A 19,999-nucleotide genomic window follows, 5' to 3' on the forward strand; every position below is an offset into this window, starting at 1 on the left:
TAAGTTGCTAACACAGGTTTTAAGTTTTGAGTACATGGTCTCCTTGACAATGATCACAACAGGAGCCCCTCACTTCATTCTTCCTCTTTTTATTACATAAAAAAACGACATAAAGACAAGTATGAATTAGTTACTGCAACATTTTATGACTATACAGACTTTCACAGACGATGAGATGAGTTGAATTTGTAATAATTCAGATTCTTAATGTCTTGCTGGTTAAACTTGGGCAAACTTGAGCAAATGAAGCATGTTGAGGGACAGTTAGCTGTGCTTGGGTTAGTGACGACTCTTCACTGGGTTCACTGAGTTTCCAAATTGAAAATGAACTACAAAATTAATTTTTAATTCCATTTTGTTTCTCTAACCTCAGAGGGCAGGTTTCATTTTCTCTGGCCTTTCACTAGGATTAGTCTAAATTCTGTTCTCTTGATTTTGCATCATGTTTGTTTCAGGGGGAGTCTGGAGCAAGAGGACCTCCTGGACCAAATGGCACACCTGTAAGTCTACAGCAAGTTTTGAAATAAGACAGAAAATACTTCACCGGGATGGTAGTCTGTTGTAGTCTTGCTCTAAGTTCACCGTCTAAATTTCTCCTCTTTCTCATTCAAGGGTCAAGCTGGACCTCAAGGACCACCTGGAGAAGTCGGTGATCCAGGACACATGGTATAGCATCAGTTTTTCTTTTGAATTTTGCAGGTCTAGTCACACAAATACTCCTGGTCCAGGTTTTCATTGTCATGGTTATTTTTCACCAGAGAGGGCAACACAATCACTGTTGGATTTTGTGTACTTTCATTTTTCTTTCATGTATTATTGTTACAGGATTTATGAACAATCTGACTGTTTTGTAGGGACCATCAGGGCAAAGGGGACCAGAAGGGCCTCCAGGGAAACCAGGTGAAGATGTAAGTAAGATCAAGGGACTGAAAACTGCTGTTTCATTGTTTAAAGACCGTATTAGACAAAGTATCGTGTCTGGGGCTCTATTTGTTTTCCTGTCATCCGTTGGTAAGGCAAAATAAAGGATTATATGATATTATGTGACAAACTAACAGAATAAAAGCCAAAAGCACCGACAAAAAGCCATCCATATTGTCCATTTTGATAAAAAAATCTTGGTAACTTAAAGCAGAACAAGTCATAGTCATACTCCCAGCTCAGCTGACACAGAAATGTAATTTCCTCACAGGGTGAGCCAGGAAAATCAGGAAACTCTGGAGAAGTTGGATTCCCTGGATCACAGGTGGGCTTGTTGACCTCTTCACCTACAACACTGAGTACAATGCTTTATCTCTGCCAATCAGAAAGTCCTGTGATGTGTGTGTTGTTGCTGCTGTATCAGCTCAAATAGCTGAGTCTGAGCTTATGATGACATGTTTCAGGGATCCAGGGGATTTCCGGGTACACCAGGACCTCCTGGACTGAAGGGCCACAGGGTGAGATGGAGTTTTCTGATGTTCTGAGAAATGAACTGACCTTTTCTTTAGCTCACTTCAAAAACTGTCAGAGGTCTCATTCATGTTTTTTTTCTTATGTTGTTTTCAGGGCCATGGGGGACCCATCGGACAAAAAGGAGAAACTGGAGCTGTTGGATCCAAGGTACAAATAAGTAAAAGAAATCTGTTTTATTCATTTTTTCCAATCTGTCTGACAGTTTGATTAATTAGCTCGTTCGCCAGGACAGACACATTTTTAACATAATAACCTTTTACCAAATGTCCTGAGAACATCTTTGCATGTCGTTCTGCAATCGTACGGTGATTGAACAGGAATTTTTTTGTGGTTTTACAGGGTGCTAACGGGCCTTCTGGTCCAATGGGAGCACCTGGACCTATGGTAAGTTATATTTAATCATGACATGTATTCTTAGTTGAAGCTGAAGTAGGTTATACTGTTAATAAGACCACCCTAACTCTACGCTTTGTCTCTGACAGGGTCCTGCTGGAATGCCAGGAGAGAGAGGCCGCATCGGACCTGGTGGTATAGCTGTAAGGATGACACTACTTTGCACTGCAAACTTGTGCTAACATGATCACAGAGTTCTATCTGTCACAGTCTTTTCAGCAGATGGTTACAGTTTGTGAAGGATCAAGGAGTAAAAATGATTTTTTGTGTGTGTTGTAGGGAAAGCGTGGTCCACCTGGTAATCTTGGAAAACCTGGTCCCATGGTAAGTGTTTTACCTTTTTCAAACCACTAAATGATTCTGTACACATCTGCAGCCACATATCAAGAAAAAAATGGCTTTTGGTACCTAAAACTTACCTTCAAGTGATGAGGGGGCTTGTTCCATCTCATTGCTTTCAAGGTCTCCACCAATGCTGTAAGTCAGGTGGAAATAAGTGTAAATAAGTTGGCTGATGTGTGTACAATTTTGAAAACATTCAAAACACACATGGCATGTTCTGGGTTACAAATCTGAACCCTAAAGTACACGGGATCCCAGGGATTCTTTTTAATGCAAAACTGAATTTTCATTGAGTACTTCAAAGTCCCTGAACCTCAAAGGGGAAGGTGTTGTTGTGGAAATGTTGCCTAATTTGTATGGTTTTCCTGTGGTTGCACATTTCCATATACCCAATACTGATGTTTAAATGTCATTTTTTTTATTTTTACAGGGTCCTTTGGGTCTTAGTGGACCACCAGGTTATCCTGGAACCCCAGGAATGAAGGTGAGTGCTGTAAAACACCTCACAAGACTGCTATATTGGCTATTAAATGGATGATGAATCCCTGGAACCAATCGGATATCTACGCTTGCTGAACTGATTTGCTATAATTGCTTTTAATTCTATTAAATATGACAATGACATTTTCATCCCTAAAATGTAGAGATGCTTGCAGGCTCATTACCTGTAACTAAAACATGATCTGTTCTACAGGGACAACCTGGCCCCACAGGAGTCCGTGGTCCAGAAGGCCCTCAGGGACAGAGAGGGGAGACTGGTCATGTGGGCAGAGCTGGCCCAGTTGGTCTCAGGGTGAGTGTCTTAATGTATCTTTTTGATCAACTATGATTAAAACTGTATTTAAGCTGTATTTTTTTTCCAGGGTTCACTCATGATGGCAAAAACCTGACTTTACACATTTAAACAACTGTTACTGATTTATTGATCTAACTCCAGACATTCTGTGTCCATAGGGACCCCAAGGTACAGATGGTGGCCCAGGAGCCAAAGGACCAGTGGTATGTTCTCAGTGTTTTACAAATAAAGAAAAAAAAAAAAAAGAAATTTGAAGGCAAGACTGGAGTTAACATTTAAAATATCTGACCTTACACAGGGTAATCTTGGTCCACAAGGTCAAGCCGGTCATCTTGGACCTGCTGGTCCACCAGGACCTCAGGGAAGCACTGGTCAGCCTGGTATCAAAGGACAACTGGTAAACTGCCTCATACCTCAAAGTTCATCATTGGAACTTTTAAACAAATGGGTCATTTACTTTTTCTTTTTGCTTGTATGTGACAGGGAGATGTTGGTGTGCCAGGATTTAAAGGAGAAGCTGGACCCAAAGGAGAGCCTGTGAGCTTCAAACACATACAAAACCTGAGACATTTTTAATTTTACCTTAAGTAATGAAACTTGTTCTTAAAGCTTTTTCTGGCTTACCTGTCCTCATCCTATAGGGTCCTCCAGGATCTCAGGGAGTGCTTGGACCTCAGGGTGAAGAAGGAAAGCGAGGACAACGTGGTGACTCTGGCTCTGTTGGGCCTCCTGGTCCAGTTGGAGAAAGAGTGAGTCAGTACTTTGGCTCGGATTGTGACATATATTAGCCACCGAGCTGCACTTTGAGGACAGGAGTAATGTTACTGAATAAAAGGAAAATTAATCAGTGAAGGAAATAATTAAGAATGAAATGAAGCACTTTTGGTAAATCAGTGTTTGGTATTGGGGGGGGGGGGGGGGGGGGGGGGGGGGGGGGTGTGATCCCATTATGCAGAGAATGTAATGACTGATGAGGAGTAGCATGATGATGGTTAGCATCAATGACCCTCAACAAAAAAGTCAGGTGTCTTACCTTTTAGTCTGTGATTTCTGCATATCTGTGTATCTTTTGGCGTCCTTCCAAAGTCTGAAACGTGAGCTGAGTTGGATAAACTAAATGAGCCATGGACTGCAACAACCCTAAACAATGTAATGTGCAGATGATGGATTTATGTGTTGTGTTTGATGTAAACATTCTGATAAATGCTAAGGTGGACTTTTAAGAAGCTTCTGCACATTTTTTTCAGTCATTTGTTGGTTTAATTTATTGAAATTTGCAAAATTTGGATCATAAAGATTTGAACATAAAGAGGTATTGAAGTAATTATCTCTTTTTCAGGGAGCTCCCGGCAACAGAGGATTCCCTGGAGCTGATGGGCTTCCAGGACCTAAGGTGCGGTGAATTATAATCTCAAAATCGCAACTATTCTACTTCTCTATGTTTTTAAACAAATGGGGTCATATCTGTTTCCAGCCGTCAGATATGGAAATACCTCATGCTTTTGTTTTTTGTTTTGTTTTGTTTTTGTTTTACTTAGCACCCACATGTTTCAGTCAGTAAATCTAAAAAGTCATCTCAACGTCTTTACGTTTTAGGGTGCTCAAGGAGACCGTGGAACATCTGGACCACCAGGGCCCAAAGGTTCTCTCGGAGACCCTGGTCGCACAGGAGAACCTGGTCTACCAGGTGCAAGGGTAACGAAAAGCATCTTTTCAGTTCTTCTCCAGCACCATATTCAGTTTTAAACTAGACTCGAGGCTTCATTATAAAATTTACCTTGTAATGGTCTGTGCTGATGTGTTTTTGTCCTCAACCTAGGGCCTGACTGGAACCCCTGGAGTTCAGGGAGCAGAAGGAAAGCCAGGACCACTGGTAGGTTACTGTATTTGGTCACATCTGCAATTCAACACTGGACTTAGCTTGAGGGATTACAAAGATGGATTCAAAGTGTGATTTCCTTCATTTAGGGTGCCCCAGGTGAAGATGGTCGTCCAGGCCCTGCAGGGTCTATTGGTAACAGAGGACCAGCAGGAACGATGGGAGTGCCAGGACCCAAGGGCTTCAATGTAAGGCTGGAGATCTTACAGCCTTGCATAGATACTCCAATCAGTCTGCCATATTTTGTCACTAATTCAAAGTAAAATCTGTACACTTCAGGGTGACCCAGGCAAGACAGGAGAACAAGGGTCTGCTGGAGTGCCAGGCCAGAGAGTGAGTAATGCTGATCAATCAAAAACAGGTAAAGAAAGATTACAGGGCATAGTAACATAATGGACATGTTGTCTTCAGGGTCCTCCTGGAAAAGATGGAGAAGTCGGCCCAGCTGGACCTCCAGGCCCACCGGTAAGTGTCTTTTTTGTTACACTTGTTGTTATTTCTGAAGTTGCCATAAATGACTAAGACATCACATTTCCATCCTTAAGGGTGTCGCAGGAGACAGAGGAGAGCAGGGACCTCCAGGTGTCAATGGATTCCAGGTGCTTTAATCTATAAATTTGTTGGTAAAATGTAAAAACGTTGCAAGAGCAAACAAACCTCCATATAACCTGAAGAGGGGATCTGACTGTTTTGTATTATATTGTTTCATTTACAGGGCCTGCCAGGAAATCAAGGCCCTCCTGGAGAACATGGAAAACCAGGCGACCTTGTGAGTGTAACACAACTTAGAACTGTTTCTTATTAGATCCTGTTCAGTCTTAAAACAAATAATTTTAACTGAATGAGCATAAATGATATCAACTCTAACATGCGTTTATTTATGCAAGGGTATTCCTGGAGAGCTCGGTGCTGTGGGTGCAATTGGACCAAGGGTATGTATATAATTCAGTCTGCTGCATTGCAGAGCATTGCTAAACACACACATGTGAGTGGGAACTTATTGTTTTTCTTTCTCAGGGAGAGCGTGGGATTCCAGGAGAGAGAGGGGAACTGGGGTCACCTGGTCTGCAGGGGCCTAAGGGGATCCCTGGTGCACCTGGTCCTGATGGTCCTAAGGTAATAAAGTCACAAGACAGATAAGTAATAAAAATAGTGTAGGGGTTGGACAATGGAATATCAAATGTGAGTGTATTGCCCTATGTAACCACAAAAGTTGTAAGGAAACAGATAACAATGCCACAAAGAAATAGAAAACTGAGCAAGTACCTAAGTGCTATTTTTTGTAAAAGAAAAAAAAAAGTCTTAATGACTTGATATGAGCCACACTGACCTGGCGTGTCCAGAAAGAAATGACTTATTTCAAAGCAGAAATGATGCCTTAGTTGTTTGGTAACAGTAAAAAAAAATCTGCCAGTAGGGTAAGATAAAGGTTTCTTGAAATGAGAATAATGTCTTAAACAAGGACGAAAACAGTTGAGCAAATAAAAACTTCCTCAAAACTAATGTATCAAAGCGTCACAGAGACCTGACACAAAGATCACTGCAGGGGGTAACCAGTACAAGATAGTAGAGTTTACCACAGACTGTGAAATCATTATTCAGTAGCCCTAAAATAAGAAAAATAAAGTTTTATTGTACTTAAATGTGTATTTGATACCTTCTCCATTAAATATCCTGTTAACATCTGTTTCAGGGCAGTCCTGGTCCTCCTGGTGCTCTTGGTGATGTTGGTCCTCCAGGTCTTCAGGGGATGCCAGGTGAGAGGGGTATCTCTGGACCTCCTGGGCCTAAAGGTGACAGAGTAAGTTCATCATTACCTCTCTCTGATAATAATTGTGCATTTGTTTTTAAAGATGTCCACATTTTTATTAAACCACATTTGACTCAGTAAAGATGCTCTCTGGTGATCTTCAGAGGATTATAGTTTTAGTTATGTAATGAACAAGTCTGGGTTTGAATTAAATGTCAGCACTTATTGCCAACTCATGTCCGCCAATAATAATTGGATTATCTTTTACAGGGAGCAGTTGGTGAGAAAGGATCAGAGGGCACGGCTGGAAACGATGGTGCAAGAGTAAGTAAGCTGTTTTTACTTATGTTTGTACACACACCTTTAACTAAAAAAAGAAAAAAATGATAGAGATGTAGATTTGAGATGTGTCAGGGCCTGTTCAGTTCAGCTGAACCATCTCAGAGATCTTCAACCTCATTTCTTCTCTGTCAATAGGGAGCTCCCGGTCCCCTTGGCCCCCTTGGACCTGCTGGACCCAGTGGGGAGAAGGTAAAGTGTCTGATTTCTAATCCACATTAGAATGCTGTTTTTTTCACCACAATAATTCAAGGATAAGATCAAGGGAAGCGTCAGTTCCCAGGATGCCACTGGGCTGTTAATCCTGCTTCTCATGTTCTTGGCTGTGTTTGATGGCACGTTGCAGCTTGTGAAGGACAGTCGTTGGCTCCCACAGCTTTAGATTTATAGAGGAGCACAGGCTTGGTGAATGTTGTAAAAGTTATTGCAAAAGTAACTTGTATCTTTTTTGCAGGGAGAACCTGGACCTAAAGGACCACCTGGACCACCAGGATCCAGAGGAATACCGGTAAGTGCACAGAGTCTCACTGAGCCATGAATATATTGCTTATACACTGTAGTCATGCCTCATAACAATATTTTATCCCCATTTGCAGGGTGCCAGAGGTGATCCCGGTCCTATTGGTGCTGTTGGATTTGTTGGACCTATTGTGAGTATTTAACCATGCTTCTGTATTTTATCGCAGAGACAGAATTCAGGGATCTTGTTGATGCTTCTAGGAAGGGATTTATGAGTCAGGATTAATTCAGCTACTTTTGATGTATTCTCAATGATATCAACATCATTTTTCAGGGTCCTGATGGCCAACCTGGAGTCAAGGGAGAGCCTGGAGAGCCAGGCCAGAAAGGAGATGCTGGTTCACCAGGACCTCAGGGCTTGGCTGGTGCTCACGGACCTCCTGTAAGTTGAGCACAAGCATGTCTTAAAAAGATGTTGAAATATATAAAACAATGTGAAAGGGAAAAAAAAGTTGCTGAGAACTGAATTGAAGTACAATTGTTTATTACTTAAAAGACAGAAAAGAACCTACAAACAACAGAAACTGTTTAATAATAAAGTGTTGTTGTTCTAGGGGCCGACGGGTGTTGCTGGGCTGAAAGGTGGAAGAGGAACTCAGGGTGCACCAGTAAGATCATTTGTCTCACTTGTAGAAGCTCAAGAAAAATTACTATCTTTGAAATATGGACTCTTTTCTCAATTATTTTGTACTGGGAATGTTAAATTTTGTAATAAAACTTGCAATAAACCACATGAAGATCCTATATCACTTTCTGCTCACAGGGCCCCACTGGTTTCCCTGGATCTGCTGGAAGAGTCGGCCCACCTGGCCCAACTGTGAGTACTGCCCTGAATTAATTTACTATCGCACTAAGATTTACAGGAAAACACATTTGTCCAATGAACATTTTTTTTGTATTTGTATTTGTATGCAATAAAGTCAGTGTTGTTGAAAGTCTTTGAACCAGGGACACAGTTGGAGACTTGAATTCTGACTGAGTTAATGAGTCAAACTCATCTGTAATATAAAATTAGATCTATAACTTCATAAAACAACCTTCTGTTTCATAATCATATATTTTTTTCTCCAGGGTCCACTGGGAGAACCTGGACCACTTGGAGCTCCTGGAAAAGAGGGTCCTGCTGGTCTTCGTGGAGACCACGGACCTCCTGGAAGACAAGGAGAGCGAGGACCAGCAGGTCCACCTGGCAGCCCTGGAGACAAAGGAGACTCTGGAGAGGACGGACCCACGGTAAACTGATTTTATCGTCGTTCCCTCATTTTTCAATAAAGATAAAAGAGTACATCAGGGTCTTGTGCAGGAAACATTGATGAGGCTGTAAGTTTTTGTTCACAATAATAATGTTTGAATCGATCAAACCAACAGTACATTACAGTAACTTACTATATCAACCAGGTTGTGAATAAAATCAGTCTTAGTGTTGGCTGTATTTAATCCTGCCTGACACTTTGAACTAAGTGGTGTAGTTGTTGGTCATTTGGGGTTTTGGCTTTTAACAGGAACTACTTTATATCATTTACTCTTCATGTGTTGTTTTAGGGTCCTGATGGTCCTCCTGGCCCAGCTGGAACTACAGGACAGAGAGGCATCGTAGGACTTCCAGGTCAGAGAGGAGAGCGTGGAATGCCAGGCCTTCCAGGACCAGCGGTCTGTACCATTTTGAAGTCTGCTGCGTTCAGCTTGCTTCCTTCTCGAATGCTACCTTTTATGACTCTTTTTTAAATGTCTCTTCTGTTTTTGTTAGGGTCCACCAGGAAAAACCGGTGCCACTGGAGCACCAGGAGATAAAGGCCCCCCAGGCCCAGTTGGTTCTCCTGGATTAAATGGACCTCGTGGTGATCCTGGTCCTGATGTAAATACTATTTGTTTTTTTCCTCATAGTTATTTTTATTTATTTTTTTTCTCTAGAAGAGTTTTTCTTAATGTTTCTTGTCCGGTCCTCAGGGTCCTGCAGGATCTGATGGCCCTCCAGGCAGAGATGGAGTTCTTGGACAGAGGGTAAAAGAGCAGTACACATTAGAAATGTGATCTCCGTGTTGTTCTTTCTTTGTAAATGTCTCATTGGTGTTGTTTAATAGGGAGCTCGAGGAGATTCTGGTCCAGAGGGTATGACTGGTCCTCAGGGGCTTCCTGGTCCCCCAGGTCCTGTTGGAGCATCTGGTGATGCTGGAAAGAGAGGGGAAGCTGTAAGTGGACTTTTTTTTGCCTCTCTCTGCTGCATGTGTTAGCCTATCTAACATCCATCAGCAGGACTCAGGACGGGAATAACAGACTCACAGATGTACTCGACACGCATGGCTTGAGCCCTGTGAGCGTGTAGGGACCTGAATGAAATAAATTAGGTGCTAACAATGATGTGTTTGGCTATGAGAAGGAGTTGGAGACATGTTCAGGACTGGCAGAGGTCTGTTTTTCCCCCAAAGGTGTTTTAATGCCCCCCTTTTTTCTGCAGGGCTCAAGAGGACCTGTGGGTCCGCCTGGCTCTGCTGGAAAGAGAGGCCTTGTGGTGAGTCTTTCTGGGACATTTGATGAATATTATTGCTGATAAAAACAGTATTTAAAAAAAAGAAAAAGAGAAAAATAATAATCGTGACTAAGATTCAGCCTTCTTCATTCAGGGACCTCAAGGACCAAGAGGAGATAAGGGTGACCTGGGTGACCATGGAGAACGAGGACAGAAGGGACATCGAGGTTTCACTGGTCTTCAGGGTCTGCCTGGACCTCCAGTAAGTCTCACTTTGGCTCACGACCTGTTGTTTAAGTTCCCCCTCACCTGTGAGTGAGTCTACAGCTGGAGTACCAACCAATGGGTTTAGCCAGCATGCAGGGGCATCTATGCATGAAGTGACTTCTGAGGAATTGTAAGTGTAAATAGTTTCAATTAAGATCTTTATGAACATGTTGCTTCTTGTAGGGCACAACAGGCGAGCAGGGAGCTCCAGGAATCATTGGACCAGGCGGGCCGAGGGTAAAGACTGCAGTTTTGTGATTCTTAAGAGAAAAACTGTTCATAAATATTATCTTGTCTAATTTACATTATTTTTTGTTTCTATTAAGAAAGCACAGTATATTATATCCATCTAAGAAATCAAGCTTTGAGTATTAAATTAAACATTAATTTTTCATTATATATTATATCTGATTACACTTATAGGGACCCCCAGGACCTATTGGACCTCCTGGAAAAGAAGGATACATTGGCCAACCAGGACCGATGGGACCTCCTGGAACTCGTGGAATCAGTGGAGAAATTGGTCCTGAGGTACATTCAACAGAAGGAAGCCCCGACAAGATTATTTGAGATTAACTATTTAAGTGATTTAATAAAAAAAGAGACAGGGTTACACTTCTTTAAAAACAGCCAGAACAGATGTTCAGTGAAAAGGAAGCATTATATATGAGTATTAGCCTCAAAATATAAACTATCAGTAAAATAATTATTAAATAATTATCCTTCTAAGGGTCCTCCCGGAGAGTCTGGACCCCCTGGCCCTCCTGGCCCCCCAGGACCTCCAATGGCTGCTGTGGACGACCTGTTTGGCGGCTTCGGTGATTACGACTCTGGCCCCCCTCCTCCTCCTGAGTTCAGTGAGGATGAGGCTCTGCCCAACAGCAACGCCTCCACCATCGTAGCTGTGGACCCTGGCGTGCATGCTACCCTGAAGGCCCTCAGCAGCCAGATCAACAGCATGAAGAGTCCTGATGGCAGCAAGAAACACCCTGCCAGGACCTGCGATGACCTGAAGAGATGCTACCCCATGAAGAAGAGCGGTGAGTGTGAATTTTAATCCAACCTTTATCTTTGTCCTCTACATTGTTAAAAGTTTAAGGTGTTCATCATTCAAGCACTTTGAAATCCGGAAATATTGTCAGAGTACTGTTTTGAACCGAAAACCAAACATGGAATAAAACTGATTTACTTTACTGATGCATCCAGAGCAGCTGCAGAACTACTCAGACCAGGGCTTTGTCCAAATTTCTGTGTACATTGTGTTGATCGTGCTGTTTTACAGGTGAATACTGGGTGGATCCAAACCAAGGTAGCGTGGAGGACGCCATCAAAGTGCATTGCAACATGGACACTGGAGAGACCTGTATCTCTGCCAACCCATCCAGCATACCTCGTAAAGTGTGGTGGACCTCTTCCAGGAACAAACCTGTGTGGTTTGGAGCTGACATCAATGGTGGAACACATGTGAGCGCTTACTTTTTGGTGCTGGGTTAGTGAAGGAAGCAGCACCTTATTGAATCTCTTAAATGGTTAATGAGTTCATGGAGGAAGAGTCTTAGGCACTGAATCACATTTGAAAAAGTTTCTCTGAGTACATCTTTGTTTTGATGACTTTTTCTGTTTCTCTAGTTCACTTATGGCAACAAAGATCAGCCGGCTAACTCAGTCACAGTCCAGATGACTTTCATCCGCCTGCTCTCCAAAGAGGCCTCTCAAACCATCACCTACCACTGCAAGAACTCTGTGGGCTACAAGGACGAGAAGACGGGCAACCTGAAGAAAGCTGTGATTCTCAAAGGCTCCAATGACCTGGACCTCAAAGCAGAGGGAAACAACCGCTTTAGATACACAGTGTTGCACGATTCCTGCTCGGTAAGTTCAGCTTCAATGTTTTTACAAAACATGTTGTAATTGAATCAAATGGTTTTATCAGGCTTATGTCGTATCTATTTTTTTTTTACCTTTTTTTTTTTTGTAATTTGAAACTGTATTCTGAAAAAAGATTGTCACTAGTTTTGAGAAATCAGGATGTGCTAACTCAGCATTTCAACTTTCAAGTTTCTCTGTGTAGCATGTAGTGCTATCTAGTGTTCAATTTGTACACTGCAAAAATAAATAAACAATTTCCAAAGTATTTTTGGGGGGACATGTTTAGATCCCTAAACAGACCCAATGTCTCTTGTTGTGGTCAACTTACAGAAATTAAACACTTTTCTATAGGATGTGTAATAACACAGTATAGTTACCTCAACTGTTTTATAAAGTAACAATATGTAAGTGTTTGTATAAATGTATATACCATCCCCAACTGGCCGACCCAATCCAAATGTTCTTTTGTTTGAAACCATTTCCAGTGTTGGAAGAACATATTTGGTGCTTCGGACTAACTCAAAACAAACATTAGTAAGAGGGGATGCCTGCCATGTTGGCCACCTACAGGCATTTTATTTTATTTATGTTATAATTATTTTCATTATTATTATTATTTTTTTTAATTAATGTTAGTATTACTATTTAATTAATTATTATTATTAATGACTATTAATTATTAATTTATCTATTTATTTGAGTGACTGAAGAGTTCAAAGGCACGAAGACTTACTGATTCTTGGTTTTAGTCTTTTCCTGGTTGATGTTGATCTACAGAAAATTACTGCAGCGTCACCTCAGTTACAATACACATGTAGTGGATATACTAAATTCATCGTAAAAAAAAAAAAAAAAAAGTTTTCGGGGCTAATTTCCCTTTTATCTTTTCTTTTACAGCAAGCAAACGGCAAGGTTGGCAAGGTAGATTTTGAGTACAGGACACAGAAAACAGCGAGACTTCCTATTGTGGACATTGCCCCTGTGGACATTGGTGGCTCAGATCAAGAGTTTGGCGTTGACATCGGGCCCGTGTGCTTCTTGTAAAATCACCATCAGGGACGAGTCGAGGAAAATCCTGAGACTTTTGAACTGACAGCTGATGCGATCAGCCACATTGTACATATGAGTACTGAGGACTACTCTGGCCCTGTGGCAAGATATTTATTGTGCCTTCAACCCAGATCAAGACATCAAAGATTTGTAAGTTAGAATGAATGTTTGGAATTCACTTATAGAAAATGCTAAATTTAAATCATTCCTCTGTCTTTTTGTATGTTTGACTCCAAGCATGATGCATTCAGTGTCAAATCTTTCCCCATTAACTGTAATTGATTTTTGTTGAATTGCCAAAGATTTAATAATAGTAAAGCTTTAAAATGGAAACTGCTGTCTATAGGCTGAAAATCCCACCAGAGCTACGTTAAATGTTGTTCTGCCACTTCTACTTTTCAAATTTGTCTATTTCTTTTTGTTCTAAATGTTTAATTATAATGCAACATTGTGGTGCTATTGAGGAAACATACAGCCAATGATGCCTTCATTGGCGCAGGTATTTTCCAAAGACAGTTTTGATGAACCAATGTCTATGTCCAGTTATTTTAAAGTCTGTACCGACAAACTTGGAACATTAGAGACACAAGATCAGACTGTCGATTCCTCAGTGTTAGCTACCTCGTCACTGAAAATGAGAGGCGATGACACTACATGTAAATCTTGTTTTCACAGGTGCTGTTCTGTAAGTAGTGTGAAGTTTGTACACTTCTCCCAGCTGCACGGTACAGGGCAGGGTTTGGGGATGCCAATAAAGATCTTTCTGTCTACCATGGAGAGGTGAATGAGGTGTTGTGTGAGTGGTGTGTGGTAATTTGTAATTTCCGTTTTTATGCTTTGTTTTTCAGTTAAAGGTAGAGCAGAATATTTTATTTTTTATGCATGTCAGTTCGCCCTTTTCAGTATCCTGGACTTATATGCTCTTGGAATCCTTCTTTATAACCATTTACAGAATAAGGTGGCTGTGAGTGCCTGTCTGCTTTGTATTTCTTGCTATGCAACAAATTAAACAAAATGCTTGTTAATCCCCCAGCTCCTGTCATATTAATTCAGGTATAGTTAGGTTCTTTATGTTTGTCATTTTGCACACAAACCTATTTTAGGTATATTTTGTAGCCTGAAATAACATTTATGTGTTTAATATAGCCCCTCAGTTGTTTTAAATGTAAGCTGTTTGTTCTAAATGTTTTGAATGTTCTTTTGAGTAATGTTATTGTGGCTCTTTGGTTCATATGAGAATATTTATTGTAGATTTGTAAGTTTCCAAAGCATTCACTGCCCGCTAACAGCCCAGAGGCAGAGAGGAGAAAAGGAGGAGGAGGAGGAGGAGAAGGAGGAAGAAGGGACTTTCCACACTGGAAGCAGTTGGTTTCAACCTTTGAAAAATAAATACTGAAAATACTTCTTTTTGCTTGTTCTTGTTTCAGAAGAGGTGGTCCTTTTAAAAAAATGATATACTGTACCTTTAAAGGAAAAAAGTCAGCTTCCAGGGGTAGTGAACTCTGAAAAACAGAACATCTCAAGAAAAGAATGTCATGTCTGGGACAAATTAAACAGAACACGGACGGCAGTAGAGTGAACTGACACTTGAACATCAACACTAGAGAAGTTTTAGTATCAGCATGGTTTCGAGCACAAGGTGAAACATTTAAGTCTTCATGATTGTACAAGAGAGACACAGAAAGAGTTTTGGTAAAGAAAAAAAAACATGTACCTATACTTATGTCTGTGACCAGTTACAAATGAATGAACTGTAAACAATGGTAGTAAAATGGAACTGAAAATTAAATTAACCTAATACTAAAAAAGCAGTTGCTAGCATAGCTAAAGTACTATTTTCTAATAACAAAACATTACATACACATCAAAGTAATGCTATCAAGCTAAAAGGTATGATGTCCCGCATTATGCGCTTTTCTCAATTAGCTATCAATAGCTAATTAGCATAGTAATAACTAAACATATCTAGGGGTAATGGAAAAAAAAACCCATGTAGGGAAAAACCAGCACATGCATTAGCAAAACATCATTTTGATAAGACAGGCCAAATTCAAACACAAATGTACCACTCAGAGATGTGCGAGGAGAAAAATGAAGAGTCATCTTGGGACTGAGGATAAAACAGAAAAAAAATGTAAAAACGGCAGCATTGCAGCTTATCTTACCTGTGTCACAACCATTAGACGTTTATGATGTTAAAGCACCCTCTAGTGGCAGTAGCATTTCTGACAAACTGTGATAAACCTGAAAATATCAGATGTGTCTGGATGTGTCACAAAAATGGAAAAGTGAACACAAACTTGGTTCACAAAAAACATTTCAGAAGGGTTTAACCTAATGCTTAAAGGGTGAACTTCTTGTAATGCAGTGAATATTTGACTTCTGGCACATGAATTTCTTTAGAATATAAACATCATAGTGTTCTGACCTGGACCAGTATGTTTTCCATATAGTCAAGCATGTATTAAAATAAGAACTCCTTCAGCAACAGTGAAACATTCATGGTTGTTTTACTCACAAATCTAATACGACACCAGCTAGTTGGAATGGGCCCTTGATACTTGCCCAGAGTGTTGAAAAAACCAATCAATTTTTGCTACCTGAACAGTGATGGCTGAAAATCGTGATTTTAGAAGCAGAGAACCCACTTCACGCACCAGACAAACATTTTAACAGGGTTATATAAAAGATCATGCAATAGATAATCAATGAACTTTTTTTTTTTTGTAGATTTTCTTTAATAACTGTAACAACAAAGTCAATGCAACCAATAGAAAATTAATGAGCATCGTACTGTGCATGGACAGAGGCTTTCCAATAAAAAGTGCCTTCTGGTGCGAGAGAAAAAAAAGGAAACTACAATGATGAACAAGTAAAGAGACAACATCTAAATACTGAAATGGCAACTTAATGATGTCTGATACAAAAATATAACAAACGGCAACTCATTGTCAATAACAAAGGTTGTGAGTCAGCTATAAAAAATGAGACTGTATTTCTGATTATATAATGTGCGAGTTAATGAGTAAAACAAAGTGTGTGATGTTACAGAACAGCTGTGTTAATGTTACTGGTTCCTTTTACTATCTCTGACCACCTGTGTTGGTCATACAAACAGGAATGTTTTAATACAGATTTCAAATGGTGCATACACACAAACTCTTTCATATGAAAATTATGTGTACCATTGGACATATTCGACTATTTACATCCCTCATTGCCTGTGCAAGCAAAGGTACTCAAAACTAATCCTTCCATATTTTTCTCTTCTTTTACAAAAATAGTTCTTTTCTATAATGGATTTGTTTAGTTCACCGTGAAATATCAGAAAACCAATCTAAATGCAAACGCATATAAACCTCAAGATGAAAAGTGTGACATCTTGACTCAGCCATAGAGTGGGTTTTGGCACTTCTTCATACAAACAGGTTAAAAGTACACGACAGAGAACATTGTCTTGGCATCAGCAGCGGCCGTCGAGTGGGTCCAGAGAGAAGACGGTGCCCTCTAAGGTTAGTCCCATTTTGAACCCCTCCTGGAGGACAAAACAGAGAGCGGCTGTGACATTCAGTCTCACTGGCATGGTCTCTGAGGTTAAATAAGTCTGTACAATGTCTGGAGTAAGGCTATTGAAATACTAAAAAACACATCGCAGCACAGTGATCTGCCCATGCTCTGCCATGCATTATGTAACAGATCACAAAGTCATTACAAACAACACAGCATGCATGGTGATGGGAGAGGCACAGGTGAAATCAGACGAAAGATACTGTGAAGAATTCTGTTCTGTTGTGAACCTTTTGGATGAAAACCAAGGGAAGAAACATCATTTCCCATGAGCATCATCACCATCTGGACTCTTGCTAATGTGTGCATTTGTTTTGGAAGCAAATGAAATGAATACAGATCTTCTTTTTCTTTTGTTCAAAGCAGATTTCTAGCAGGATGCAGAACAATCAGCCTAAATCTAAAATCAATAACTGTGATGCAACAATGATGAACTCTGATGTATTCTTGATTGACCAGACGTACCAGCTTATTGTTATCCGTCACAGCCCGGGTGTCAAAAATGTCCAAGTAACATAAATATACACAAGGTTTAACTCTTATCCTGGTCACAGCAAACATACATGTCGTTGCTAATATTGCTCCCATGTCTGACATGAGGACAAAACTATCAATGAGGGTTGAACAAAGCACACTGCATGGTCATGGTCAGAGATCAAGGAACAAGTACATCCACATCACAATGGGATTTGGGAGCATGCAAAATCTCATGACAAAAACCACAGATATAGACGCTAGCACAGAGCAAAGAGTACAAACCATCTCTGACGCTACAAGAAGGAAAGAAAAGAGATGAATTCAGTTGTTAGTCATAAAAGCAAACAGACGATAAGGTATATGAAGAGAAAGTTTTGGTGCAACATTACCAAATTTAATGGTTAATGCAGACACTGAGAAAGGGTCTTAACAAAAAGCGGGGTAACACTTTACTTTTCATCACACTAAGGTGATAAATAGAAGTTTTTTTGTATTTCTTTGAAATAACCCCCAAAATTTCACAAGAATTCGGTGAAAAATAGCACATAACTTCTGGCCAGATTCTGTTTTGCAGTGTGCCTGTGCTCGCAGTGTCTATCACAATCAGGTAAGGCCAATTTACAACCCCACTCTTGGTGAATATCTTATCTGAAGCCTTCAGTTGTATCATGTCAAACATTATAGGCCTAATCATAAAGGTTTATCCTTTTGCATGTGATCTCAGTCATGCATATCAACAAACTCGGAACTAAAGAACTTGGTTAAAATTAAATAACAAATAGCTAACTATCAACTGCTTATTGGGAAATTCAATTATTCACTTAGTATTTCAAAGGTAATTATCAGAGGAAACAATGAACCTAACTTCTGTATTCAAGAACTAAGCAGCTATTTATCACCTGCTTCTCTGGAAATAGCAGAAACGTTGGGATACTTCTAAAAACATTTTGTGGTTGTGATTTAATTTCAAATAAATTATTGGCTAATTCTGACCTTCTTACCTTGCAATTTGGAGTAAATTTCAAAAGCACTGGAAAGTTACCTGCCAACTGTGACTTGGGACAATAAATTTGGACATTATTTTAAAGAGGTTATGTGCTAATTTCAAAGAAATAAGAAAAAACGTTGTCTAATTTTTACCTAAGTGTGATGAAATTTGAGGACCTCTAAAGTAAAGTGTTACCAAAAGTGGTTCAAATAACCATCCATCGACATGCAAAGCTAAAGCAGTCAGTTCTTCTCTCTAGTTTATTACACGAGCCTTATTTAGAAGAAGAATGTCACCATTAATATGGACTATGTCAATAAATATTGTATCCATTCATCTTAAACACTGGCAAATTAATCTCAAATCACAGTAGTTCTGATTTAAGTCTTTGAGTTTTTATAGATGACTCTTTGCAGTTCCCACAAAAGACAGGGTCAAACCAACATCATGAACACTTTCACCCAACTTAATTTCTCCATGATAACTATGCAAACAAGACACATTTTGATGAGGTTTATTATCCAGCCAAGACTTTGCTCATGTATTTTAATTCCACAAAACGACAACGTTAACTGCACATGTATTCTTCATCCTAACTCTGATATAAAATAGGTGTAATAAAAGCAGCAGTAGTAATAAAGCCTCTAAAGCAGCTCCAAACTTCCTTTTTAGAGCTGAACAAAAGTAGTTTAATTTAACAGCTGCTCATTAAACAACTTGTTTCAACTTTCACTTGCAATAGTTGGTTTTACATTATTGAACACTCATAAAGTGACTCTAGACTGCTTACTGTGCTTCCAAACACCGGCCCAAACTACATACATAGGAAGCTTAGCATAGGATTTTTCTTTACTTTAACTTTGTCTGACGCACGTGAAGATAATAACTGAAAATCTGACCATATTGTTCATACTGTTTTGGATTCAATCCATATTTGTTGTTCTAGTTGTTGAATTACAGCCTGAGAACCACTGCACACAGCATGCGCCTCTTCAAGAGAGTTATGATACTGACTGGCATTCTATTCACACTCACGAAAAGACAATTTTGTGTTATGTCTAATAAAATGAGCTGAATAGGCTGATAAACCAAAATCACCCGTCCTCCAACAGATCACGACAAAATATAAATATATATTTGAAAATGTTCTGCCATGAAATTAAGATAATTTACAAAACACCCGGAACATCTTTTGTTTATACCCCTCTGAGATTTTTTCTCTTATTACTGGTGCATTTGTCAATGAATGCAAAACTGGTCTTTGATAGAGCTTAATAAAGAAATGAGTCATTCACCACTGAGTCAGCAGAGGATTTCATTAAACCATATTGTGCTGTGTTTTTCAGAAGAAAAAAGGGAGAGGCTAAAATTAGATTCATTTTTGAATCTGCTTTTTTTTTTCCTCTCCATGCAGACAACCTGGATGTAATTGATCATTTTTAATAAATGTCCAAATAGAGCTGGCTCATGTGCAGGGCAATTAGGAGCAAACTTTTCAGAAAGTGCCAAACTCTGAGCCAGCACCCACAAAGCATAAAGCTTTTATTCTAATAAACAAGTGAGAACGTGAATCTTCAAAGTGCTGACGAAAGGGCGCAGACTCACAGTTTAATCAGCCTCCCTGGAGTTCTTTAAAAACAACAAAACAAAACAAAGAAGTCAGACACAGACAGGAGCTCACCTGCATCTCATCCAGCTTTGACTGGATGTCTGGAGGATAGTCAGCTGCCCCGCAGGTGAATGGATCAAATGGCTCAGCACCAAACAGGTCTTTCCCTGCAAACACACACAGCAGGTTAACATCAAGCAAGCTGGAAAGGGGGGAAAAAAAGCTGCAGTAG

The 19,999-nt window shown here is 40.0% G+C and overlaps 2 protein-coding genes across 5 annotated transcripts in view; one reads left to right on the forward strand and one right to left on the reverse strand.

The window, feature by feature from the left end:
* col5a2a (collagen, type V, alpha 2a) overlaps positions 1-14,465 on the forward strand; it is a 37,879-nt gene extending 23,414 nt beyond the window's left edge. Inside the window, exons 9-54 of the mRNA XM_074695178.1 lie at positions 456-500; positions 613-666; positions 855-908; positions 1,193-1,246; positions 1,386-1,439; positions 1,549-1,602; positions 1,795-1,839; positions 1,938-1,991; positions 2,128-2,172; positions 2,621-2,674; positions 2,885-2,983; positions 3,145-3,189; positions 3,285-3,383; positions 3,470-3,523; positions 3,628-3,735; positions 4,326-4,379; positions 4,583-4,681; positions 4,806-4,859; positions 4,955-5,053; positions 5,145-5,198; positions 5,277-5,330; positions 5,411-5,464; positions 5,581-5,634; positions 5,753-5,797; positions 5,883-5,981; positions 6,559-6,666; positions 6,886-6,939; positions 7,093-7,146; positions 7,409-7,462; positions 7,551-7,604; positions 7,748-7,855; positions 8,028-8,081; positions 8,237-8,290; positions 8,545-8,706; positions 9,016-9,123; positions 9,221-9,328; positions 9,421-9,474; positions 9,555-9,662; positions 9,929-9,982; positions 10,095-10,202; positions 10,391-10,444; positions 10,631-10,738; positions 10,938-11,247; positions 11,490-11,671; positions 11,837-12,079; positions 12,974-14,465. Coding sequence (XP_074551279.1) covers positions 456-500; positions 613-666; positions 855-908; positions 1,193-1,246; positions 1,386-1,439; positions 1,549-1,602; positions 1,795-1,839; positions 1,938-1,991; positions 2,128-2,172; positions 2,621-2,674; positions 2,885-2,983; positions 3,145-3,189; positions 3,285-3,383; positions 3,470-3,523; positions 3,628-3,735; positions 4,326-4,379; positions 4,583-4,681; positions 4,806-4,859; positions 4,955-5,053; positions 5,145-5,198; positions 5,277-5,330; positions 5,411-5,464; positions 5,581-5,634; positions 5,753-5,797; positions 5,883-5,981; positions 6,559-6,666; positions 6,886-6,939; positions 7,093-7,146; positions 7,409-7,462; positions 7,551-7,604; positions 7,748-7,855; positions 8,028-8,081; positions 8,237-8,290; positions 8,545-8,706; positions 9,016-9,123; positions 9,221-9,328; positions 9,421-9,474; positions 9,555-9,662; positions 9,929-9,982; positions 10,095-10,202; positions 10,391-10,444; positions 10,631-10,738; positions 10,938-11,247; positions 11,490-11,671; positions 11,837-12,079; positions 12,974-13,120 — 3,870 coding nt within the window. The 3' untranslated portion in view covers positions 13,121-14,465. The remainder of the gene's footprint in view (positions 1-455; positions 501-612; positions 667-854; positions 909-1,192; positions 1,247-1,385; positions 1,440-1,548; positions 1,603-1,794; positions 1,840-1,937; positions 1,992-2,127; positions 2,173-2,620; positions 2,675-2,884; positions 2,984-3,144; positions 3,190-3,284; positions 3,384-3,469; positions 3,524-3,627; positions 3,736-4,325; positions 4,380-4,582; positions 4,682-4,805; positions 4,860-4,954; positions 5,054-5,144; positions 5,199-5,276; positions 5,331-5,410; positions 5,465-5,580; positions 5,635-5,752; positions 5,798-5,882; positions 5,982-6,558; positions 6,667-6,885; positions 6,940-7,092; positions 7,147-7,408; positions 7,463-7,550; positions 7,605-7,747; positions 7,856-8,027; positions 8,082-8,236; positions 8,291-8,544; positions 8,707-9,015; positions 9,124-9,220; positions 9,329-9,420; positions 9,475-9,554; positions 9,663-9,928; positions 9,983-10,094; positions 10,203-10,390; positions 10,445-10,630; positions 10,739-10,937; positions 11,248-11,489; positions 11,672-11,836; positions 12,080-12,973) is intronic.
* Positions 14,466-15,888: 1,423 nt separating this feature from the next.
* The window catches only part of gulp1a (GULP PTB domain containing engulfment adaptor 1a), a 92,373-nt gene continuing 88,262 nt past the window's right edge, over positions 15,889-19,999 (reverse strand). For 3 of the 4 annotated variants that reach the window (XM_074695544.1, XM_074695541.1, XM_074695543.1), the window contains 2 exons: positions 19,840-19,934; positions 15,889-16,661 (listed from right to left, as the gene is read on the reverse strand). In XM_074695544.1, the coding sequence (XP_074551645.1) occupies positions 16,590-16,661; positions 19,840-19,934 (167 nt within the window). In that variant the 3' untranslated portion in view covers positions 15,889-16,589. The remainder of the gene's footprint in view (positions 16,662-19,839; positions 19,935-19,999) is intronic. The other variant, XM_074695542.1, reaches the window with a different exon arrangement.

This window comes from Halichoeres trimaculatus, unplaced genomic scaffold (assembly GCF_033239565.1).
Source record: "Halichoeres trimaculatus isolate MK-OKI-2021-1 unplaced genomic scaffold, fHalTri1.1 fHalTri1_scaffold_19, whole genome shotgun sequence".
Taxonomy (NCBI): Eukaryota; Metazoa; Chordata; class Actinopteri; order Labriformes; family Labridae; genus Halichoeres; species Halichoeres trimaculatus.